At 33.8% G+C, this 10,571-nt stretch overlaps 1 protein-coding gene and 1 pseudogene across 1 annotated transcript; one reads left to right on the plus strand and one right to left on the minus strand.

The window, feature by feature from the left end:
- Positions 1-2,946: 2,946 nt before the first annotated feature.
- LOC101968420 (olfactory receptor 6C3-like) lies at positions 2,947-3,885 on the plus strand. The gene has a single exon (XM_078052364.1). The coding sequence runs from the start codon at positions 2,947-2,949 to the stop codon at positions 3,883-3,885; it is 939 nt and encodes a 312-aa protein (XP_077908490.1).
- A 1,333-nt stretch (positions 3,886-5,218) lies between these two features.
- On the minus strand, positions 5,219-6,241 carry LOC101967847 (ubiquitin carboxyl-terminal hydrolase isozyme L5 pseudogene; annotated as a pseudogene).
- Between the last annotated feature and the right edge of the window lie 4,330 nt (positions 6,242-10,571).

The raw sequence follows: 10,571 nt of genomic DNA on the forward strand, positions 1-10,571 counted from the left end.
GTGGGTAAGGGTCGAGAAGAAATCAGGACTCAGGGGATGCAGAGCAAAGGCAGCAAATGCAACTGCATGCTGATGTTTATTTCTTAGCTCCTTTTATACACTTCTTAACATAAGGCAAACAATTCTTTAGTTACACTTTGCCTACATTGCCCTAATAACATGCTTCAGCAAATATACAAAGCTAAACTCTGATCGTTCCTGTTTATTTGCACAGTAAAGCCAAGAGTTCCTTTATAGAGTTTATCTAATCCCCTAAGGCTACATGTGTTTCTTTACTATGTACTGTTCCCAGGCTAAGTATGCCAAGAGCCTCTCCCTGTTGGCCCAGGTATGCAAAGCTTGTGACTTAAGATAAGGGGAAGAGAACATTTTCTCCTCCTAGCTTGGCTTGCCTTCCCCTGACCTTTGTCTCAGCCACTGCTTTTGCACAACCTTGGGCTTTAGGGGGCTTCAACAAGCATACTGAACCTTAACATATGAGTATTATACTTTTCTAGTTATAAATTTATATCCCTCAATGCAGAACAATTTTAATACATAATTTTAAATATTTAATACCAGATTTCTAAATATTTATTTTCTTGCTTCATAACTATTCTTGCAGTAAGAGGATGTTATATGTAAAACAATAAGCAATAGTTCAATGAAAGTATACAATACAATGAAGGGGAGTAAATGCAACTTTTAGCAAATATTGTTATGACATTAGTTATAGGCATAGGAAGTCTCTCCCTAAATGTAAATGATGATAGAGGGATAAAACTCATCATAGATCCTTAACACTGGCCATTTCGGAAGACTCTTAAGTCAGACTAGAAACTCAAGTAGCGTTTTCTACCATCTCCCTGTGTTATTGTAAGGAAGATTTGACTGAGTTGCCACAATTCAAGAGATACAAATATGCTAACATTCCTGAAGATAGATCCAGAATTTCTCAAAGTAAAAAATATGAATTCAGGGCTGGGTTTGTGGCTCAGTGGTAGAGTGCTGGTCTTGTACATGTGAGACCCTGGGTTTGATCCTCTGCACCACATAAAAATAAATGAATAAAATAAAGGTATTGTGTCCAACTACAACTAAAATATTTTTTAAATGAATTCAAACAACCATAGGAGAATCAAATTCTAAGTCCAACTTTTATACACCCAATATCACATGTTATTTATATACTTGTGTTTTTAACATCAATACATTTTATATTTTCTTTTAATATTAAAAAAGACCAATGTCAATGATTAATCTGTTTTTTTTAATAATGACCCTTCTTGGCATTCTTTGTTTGCTTAATGAATTCCCAAGGTAATAAGAGACAGATAAAAATAACACAACTCCACTTCTATATCATACATAGATTGAAATAGTTCTTATTTTATATTGTTCAAATCAGCATTTGCAAGAAAATGTAACATTCTCTGAAGCCTAAGGAAAATGTTATATGCATGTAGGATTATATGTTTGCAAAATATTTATTTAAAACGTTTGTGTAAATGCAGAAAAAAAGTTTTTAAAAAGTATTTTGTATTGTATGGAATGAACAAATGGAAGAGTACTTTAGTTAATGTAAACTTAACTCTGTTTACACATGGATCTTGTGAGACAGAGAAAAGTATAATTGATTGTAATATAAAATGTTCTGATAAGTTTACTGTAAAAAGAATTAATATTCTTTTTGATCAAATATGACTGGTCTCTAATTAAAGTGAACGAAATTTCAGAGATCCATGAAAAGTGTAAATCATCACATTTGTTTTGAGAGTACAAAGAAAATCAAATATATTGCTGAATAATTTGGCCAGATGTGAAATATGACTACTTAAGAAACCCAGGTGGTAGAATTTCATTTCTTGATCATCAAGAAATACCAGAAAGTAAGCTTGTTATTCTTCAACTATTTAATTTTCAATAATAAAAGTGTTCTAATTTTATAATTGTATTTTGAAATGTATAAATTAAATGTAATATGTATTATGATAGAGAATAACAAAATTACTTGTTATTTATTACTGGTAATATCATCAATGGGGTCCCAAGACAAGAACACAGAAACATGTGGATTTTTTAAAAATTTTTATCCCTATGGTTACATGTTATTCTGTGATGGAAATAATATTTAAACAGGACATTCTCTATCTGAAAGAATATATTCTCCCCAGTAACTTTTATTTTGATTATCCAATTGTTCATTTGCTACAGCAATATTGTAAAAATGATTGAATCATGCATTTTATGAATTAAAAAATCTAGACAATATTTGTTTTGTTCCTTTTACTAGAAAAGTAAATGAGGAAAGGAAAGTAATTGCATTAGCCAAACCTTGAAGTAGGAAAGTTAGGAGAGGATGCTAACACATTTCCATGAATAAACATGTACTTTCTAATGTGAGATGATTATTACAGTGACTGGTTGTTAAACCTGTAAAAGTTGCCTAAGCTACATGGGACTGAGTTACTCAAAATATAACACCTGAAGGTAAGTCTAAATAAACTTCAAAGACTTTCAAACTCTTATTTTTTCATGCTGTATTCTAGATTAGTTTTGTAATTTTGAGGAAAGGAAAATATATTAATATATTGCAATATATTCATGTGTTTTTCAAAGTAAATATTTTTATAAGTAAATAAAAACATAATTTCATAGAAATACTGGAAGAAATAGCTTCTATTTAAATATTATCATTGTAACCTTTTACCCATGTCCTGTAACAGCATATTTTCAATGAAGAGAAATCAATATTTAACTTCTGGCAATACAAGTTATTTTGATGTAAGATACAATGGAAATGGGAGAAGGTTACTGGTGAACACAAAGTTTTATTTTATTTTACATAAAACTCACTTTATGAATCTTTGTAAAGTGTTTTGTCCTATCTTCAATCTCATGCTAGTATTTTTACATTATAGGGGAACATACATTTTATGCTCTAAAGGGGTGGAAAAAGGATTGAGAATGAAAAACCGCACTGTGCCCACAGAATTCATTCTACTAGGACTCTCAGATGACCCAGAGCTTCAGGTTGTGATTTTTCTCTTTTTAATTATCACATATATATTGAGTGTCACTGGAAATATGACAATCATAACTCTCACCTTGGTGGACTCTCATCTACAGACTCCTATGTATTTCTTCCTCAGGAACTTCTCTGTATTGGAAATCACCTTTACAACTGTCTGTATCCCTAGATTCCTGGGCACAATTATTACAAAGGACAAAACAATTTCATATAATAATTGCACAGCTCAGTTGTTTTTCTTCATCTTCATGGGTATAACTGAATTTTACCTTCTAACAGCCATGTCCTATGATCGCTATGTAGCCATCTGCAAACCCCTGCATTATACTACCATCATGAACAAGAGAGTCTGCATATTGCTTGTCTTTTGTGCTTGGCTGGCAGGATTCCTAAACATCTTCCCACCAGTTATTCTTTTTCTCCAGTTAGATTACTGTGGCTCCAATGTCATTGATCACTTTGCTTGTGACTATTTCCCCCTATTGCAATTATCCTGCTCAGACACATGGCTCCTAGAAGTGATTGGATTTTATTCTGCAATAGTGATTCTGCTTTTCACTTTGGCATTAATAATTCTATCCTACATGTTCATCATGAGGACAATTTTGAAACTCCCTTCTGCCAGTCAGAGAAAAAAGGCGTTTTCTACATGTTCCTCTCACATGATTGTCATTTCCATCTCTTATGGAAGTTGCATATTCATGTATGCTAATCCCTCTGCAAAAGAAAGAGCATCATTGACCAAAGGAGTTGCTATTCTCAATACCTCTGTTGCTCCCATGATGAATCCATTTATATACACTCTGAGGAATCAGCAAGTGAAGCAAGCCTTTAAGGACACCATCCAGAAAGTGATGCTTCTCTCTGGTAAATGAAAGTATTAGGAATGAAAGAAAAATATTTCTTGTTAATGTTTTTTCTGTTAGGCATAACATCTCAAAACTTTCCTTATGGTTGTTGTTGTTGTTTTCCCTCCTATGTCCTTGTTAAAATTTCTCTTCTTAATAAATTTGATAATTCTAAATATTGCTTCAGAATTTTCTAATTTTTCAAATATTTTATTCATATGTATTTGGGCAAATATGAATATCTGGATTAATGACTATGATTTTAAATAGAAGTAGTTTGCTTTGGAACAGACAAAGGGCATTTAGTTTGATAGAAATAGGATCAGGATAGATGTGGACTTTAGAAATTTTCATTCTTACCTGGTATTAAACGTGAGTGTTAATAATAAAAATAATTATGACAATAATGAGGAGAAGTAGTAAGAAGAGGAAAGCAGAGATAAAATAAAGTTTTTCAGTATTATTATACAGTAGACAAATTCTTTTTTGTTTTTTAAACAATTCATACATTTTTAGTCACAAGCAGAAAAAACAATGATGTTACAATACATTTGCAATCATGAAAGAAGAACCAGATCAACCATGTTAAATTATGAAAAAATTATATCATGGACTTTATAAGAATTAAGTCTTGGGCTGAGGATGTGGCTCAAGCTGTAGTGTGCTTACCTGGCATGCACGGGATGGTGCTGGGTTCGATCCTCAGCACTACATAAAAATAAAATAAAGATATTGTGTCCACCGAAAACTAAAAAATAAATATTTAAAAAATTCTCTCTCTCTCTTTAAAAAAAAAAGAGAACTAAATCTAAGGAATAAAATCCGTATACTTGTTAACCTAAATTTATAAAGCTGGTTTAAAGATGTCATTCTATACAAGCTACTCTTGCTAAGGTGTCTTTTAATGACAGGTTTTTAATTTTTGATGAACCCTAATTCTGGATCTTTTATGGTTAATGCTTTCTATGACCTTAGAAACCTTTAGCTACTCCCAGGTCACAAAGATATTCACCAATGTTTTCTTGAAAAAATATTTATATTTTTAGCAAGTACATTTATATCTATGATTCAACTTAAGTTCATTTTTGTGAGGTAGGGGGCTCGTGATTTATTTTTTTCCAAGTGGATATTAAGCTCCACTATTCTACCTCCATTTGTTGAAGACTCTCCTTCCCTGTTTTATTGCCTTGACACTTGTGTTAAAAATCAAGTGATCAGATATAAAATGAATGTATCACTTTTATTTAATATGTACTGCATGCACATGATGCAGGTAGGGAAAAAGTTTATTAATCATGCATTAAAGACAAGTCAGACTGGTACTGTTGCCCAATGTGCACTGTGTCAATTAGGATGTTGCTCAAAGTTTTCTTATTCTTAACAGTGTCATAAAAATAAGTAAAGAATCAGAAATGTGTAGATGTACCAAAACATCCTCTTCATTTGGTTCTTGAGCTTTCTTTGAATTCTGTTTTTCTTTTGCCTTTTCTACAAGAGGTATTAGATGATAATTATGCTTCCTTCCAATATTTTCAATCTTGTATCTTTTAATTTTGTACTTCTTCTTCAATAAGCATCGGATTTGGGGCAACTTCTGATCGAATAGGACTTAACATATTACTACCCTTATCTGTTTCTTTAGGTTCCTCTGCAACAACTGTCTTTGTAACTCTGCTATCTTCTGCTTTTATGTTATTTTTCTGTCAGTCATGTAGCCATTAAGCTAAAGCAAATTTCACCTTCACTGTACTTTTATATTCTTTTTTTCTACGACTGGCTCTACTGTGGTGATCCTGACATATTGATTACACACACCTAAATAAATGGGTCCTTCTCTTAATCCATTTAATTCTTATAGTCTTCCGTTAAAAACTACATAACTGACAAAATGAAAAACATCTTCTTTGGCTGATGTCTTTGCAGCAAATTCAAACATTTGTTGTCTGGCAAAACTGCGGTGTATCTGTTGAATCACATCCGAATTGTTCAGGGCCAAACCCTTCATAGCTGCATCAAATCTTGGTGAAAAAATTTTAAACTCCTATAATGTCTCTCCTAAATAGACACATTGATGGGTATGGTTCAATACACACATCCAATGCCTTGAGTAACACGTGCATCGTTAATTATCTACTTTGTAAAAAATACCATGTTAAGTCTGGCATATTGAACAGCAGAGCCTGCTGGTTCTTCTGGCTGGCACTTGAAAAGGAAAGTTAAACTATGAACTGGCTTTAATTTTTCAAAATTCTCAGGATCTAAACTCCATATTTCTTCTACTTGGGACCCTTAGGAACTAAATTCTTTAATGAGCTCCAATGAGCTTGGTGAACACCCCAGCATTGCTTTCCATGAGGCACCACTGTCCAGTCTTGCTGGTCATTGTCACTGGCCATACACTGCCCTACTCTGCCTGGCATTCTTCTGCACCAGCTTCCCCTGGCCACATATCTCAGCAAACCTGCCACGAGCTAGTCAGGTAGACTAATTCTTGAAACATTTTGACATCACCTAGAATAGATAGGGTGTAGTTGTTGATATGACTTTTTTTTTTCAATTAGACCTAGGGGGCACATTTAATTCTTTCAACAATTTTATTAGGAATGTACAATTAATAGTCTCCATTAGTCAGAGGTATTTTTCTTTAGGTATATTAAGTAACTCCAAAAATTATATACATATGTGAGATAGAGGACAGAAAATGTAAAACCTATCAAGAAAAATGAAATTAATTTGATTAACTCATGTTATGTGCATGTACAAAATAACACAATGAAACCAATTATTCTGTGTAATTAATATGCACAAATAAAAACTTACACATAAAACAATGACTAATAAAAGTGAATGATAAATTGGTAAGAGTTTGTGGAGAACTAAAAGTGAGCGTGTAGAAATGAGTTTATAGTTTTTAACAGTAGGGACAAGAAATAACAATTGTGATATTATTCCACATTGTCTATTTTATATTAAGCAAAGCATCTGAAATATTTATTTTATAAATTCCCTTTGAGATGCTGGGGCTGTAGCTCAGTGGCAGAGCACTTGTCTTGCATGTTTGAAGCACTGGGTTTGATCCTCAGCACCACATAAAAAATAAGCAAATAAAATAAAGACATACTGTCTATTTACAACTACAAAAATGAAATAAAAAATAAATTCCCTTAGGAAATAAGTAGTGTTATTTGTATTTATCATGAATAAACAAAGTGAAATAGACATTGATAATTCAATATTTCAGATATTATAGTTGGCAATTATGGTACAAGTCTATTTCTCTCATATCACGAGTTAGATTATATATTTATAATACAGTGATTTTCATTTGAAATAATGTATAAGAAGTTTCTGATAAGAAACACAATTTTTAAAGAACTTTCTATTATTTCTATTATAATTATTCAGATTATGCTTAATTATGTTATGACAGGTTTGGGGGCTATTGTTAAAAAAAGAATGATTCCTCTCTAAACATTCTAAAATTCACATGCAGAAAAATAGTCTAGGCAATGTTATCATTGATGATGATAGAAGGTTGGATTTTGTGCTTTTTACCCTATCAGAATTATGATCAATTCCACAATAATTGGTAAATGTGAGCTCATTTTTTGTCCTAAGCCTGTGATAAATCTTGTCTTCTTTTTTGTTACTTTAGTTTTCATTCTTATCATCTTATATTTTGTGTTAAAAAGAATTACATTATTTCTTGATTAAGAAGAGTTAAGAGATAATAACTTAGATTATTTAACATGTATTAATCACACAGCTTTCCTATTTGCTTTGTGCATGGACTTAAATAACAAACCCCAGTGTTTCTTCAATATAAAATGAGAATAAGATCACAAAGCTCTCAAAGAAGTGGCAAAACTCTTCCCAATAGCTATCTCTGGCTTCAACTCATATCATAAATAATGAACTCATCTTCCACTTAGTTGACCAATGTACCAGTCCGTGTATATTATTCCCCTAGATTTATTTGAAAAAAAGTTATATCAACTATACCTAGATTTTTAGGCCATGTCAAACTATTTAAAGTGTTTCTCATTTTACATCCAGAAAATATTGGGATTTAATTTTTTATTGAAGTTCATGCATAAGACAGGAACATTGTGAAATAATACATGTTAAACAATCTGGGATAATATCTCATAAATAATAAAATAAGCGATTATGCGTAGACCATGTCTTTTTACCTCAACATCTGCATATGGGTATTAACATATTCTACAATCAGGATAAGAATATTCCTGCTCTTCCTAATTTTTAAGTGATTGTGATGATTCAGACATTATTCTAAACATATTTTTAAATCAACAGAATTGAAAGTACGTGCCATTTATTTAAGTAGATAAGATAATACCATCTACACTATATTTACAATGCTAGACATTTGTAGAATTAATTTTTATAAAAACATACCAAGTGCTATATCAATGTAAAGAGTGGGGGTTATTCACAACATCTGCATTATTCAGGAGGGAGTATCAGTAACTAAAAATGTAATGAATATGGATATTCTGGGCAAAGAGAACCATGATTATAAATAACCCAAAGTTGTAAAAGTGAAGGATGAAGCATATGGTCAATCATGAGGAAATGAATAGAAAGCAGGAAATAATAATTACTCTTTTTGTATGCTTTCTAAGAAAGAGCTACATTTTGGTGGGGTGGACTACAGATTGAACCTAGTGGTGCTTAACCACTGAGCCACATGCTCAGCTCTTTTAAAATTTTCACTCTGAGACAGGGTCTCTTACAGCCTTGCTAGGGCTGGCTTTGAATTTGCAATCCTCCTGCCTCAGCCTCCTGAGCTACTAGGTTTACAGGCATAAGAGCTATTTTTTTAAGTTAATCTATTATGAGAAATAAATTAATGCCATGAAACCAGTACTCACTGTTTAGGTGAATATAATATTTTGATCTATATTAAGATTTTACTGTTCCCTCCAAGATTATAACAGTATCTTGAAGTGGGTATTTTTTCTCTCCCCTTTAAAGAATGTAGAGAGTCACAGGAAATATGTAACTACATGTGACGAATGCATATCTTAAGAAAAGTTTGAATGGAGAGTTTGCCCCCGCAACTCCTGGGGGAGGGGAGAAGCCTTGCAAAGTGAAAACACACAAGGCAATCCTACTAAGTGAGCACATCCAAACATCATACTTGGATTGTGGGGGATTTCTATTGAAATTATAATACCCTAGACAATTAGATATTCTGGAGAAAATTTCTCCTTTGAAATTAAATCTCTTGACCGCCAACTGTGCCTGCATGGTAGGCAGACCTGCGACCTGGAGAACAGGCCCAGAAGCCCACCGGCTTGGTAGACAGACCACCTCAATTGGAGGAGGGGTCCAGCCGCCACCTGCACCTGCACGGTAGGCAGACTGCGGACCTGGAGAAGGGGCTCAGAGGTCCACCTGCATGGAAGACAGACCTCCCCAGTTGGAGGAGCCCAGCCTCCCTCCGGTGTGATAGATAGACCACTCTAGACAGACCACTTCAACTGGAGGAGGGGCCCTGCTGCCCGTCCATGCGGTCACCTGACCGAGCTCTTGACAAACATAAGGTTTCCCCAACACCCCCACCTCATCAAACACCTTATGAGAAAAACTGATGGAACTCATCTTGGAAAATCCCACCAACCCTTAAAACCTACCAACTGGTTGGCTGGTGTGGCTACCAGTGTGGTTCTGCAGCAGATTAGGCAGCTGGTTTACATCTCAGAGAATAAGAGTAGAGAGGCCACAGGTGGAAGCTCAAGTCCTCTCACACTGACTACCACCACCACAATGAACCCAGAGACTCAAGTTAGGAATAGACAATGCCACCAACTAGAAGAAATGAAAACAGAGTTCTGAGAGACTTTTTTTTTCTTTCTTTTTCTCTCTTCTCTCTCTCTTTTCAGCCATTCACCCAGTCTCCTCTACCCTTTCCCCTCGGGTCTTTGCAACCTCAACATATGTGAAACCAAAAATTGTGCACGAAAAAGGTCTTTAACAACTGAATCACTAGAATAATATACTATAGAGGAATTGCATATGCCCCACCTCCCTTCCCCCTTTTTATTTATTTTCTTTTTTTGTCGTATTTTCTTTTTCCCACTCTCTTTTTTCTCTTCCTTTCCTTGTTATTTGTTTTCCTCCCTCTTACTCCTTCTATCCCACTTGAAACCCCCTAAATTTTACTATTCATAAGTAGGGTAATCTTATAAATACAGATAGGAATTTGAATCTGTACATTCTTCCATAAATTACCCATCTATTGGTTAAAGCTCTCCAAAGCTACTGTTAGATTAACCCCATACCCTCACTCCTTTCCCCATAAACATAACATCTTACACCTGAAATTCAGTTTTCTTCAAGCTACCAGGTATGCCTTTCATGAAACTGATGACTATATTTGTAAACGATAATCGAAACCAACATTTGTAGACATAGAGTCTAGCTATGAATGTAGTAATAAGAAAAATGTGTGCTTAGATGATGTACTATTGATATTTAGAACTGTTAACATTGTCTTTCTCCACAAAAGGGAGACTTTGCAACTATACAAGAGCAATATAAATATATAGGGGGAAAATTCAATAACACAACAGTTTCACAAAGCAGAAAGAAACGTGAGCAGTATGAAAAGAGAAGGAAAGAAAGGACCACAAGCAATGCAGGTCAACTCAACTTTAGAAGAGGTAATATCTGTAGCAGATGGAATG

The sequence above is a fragment of the Ictidomys tridecemlineatus genome, chromosome 6 (genome assembly GCF_052094955.1).
Source record: "Ictidomys tridecemlineatus isolate mIctTri1 chromosome 6, mIctTri1.hap1, whole genome shotgun sequence".
NCBI classification, from domain to species: Eukaryota; Metazoa; Chordata; class Mammalia; order Rodentia; family Sciuridae; genus Ictidomys; species Ictidomys tridecemlineatus.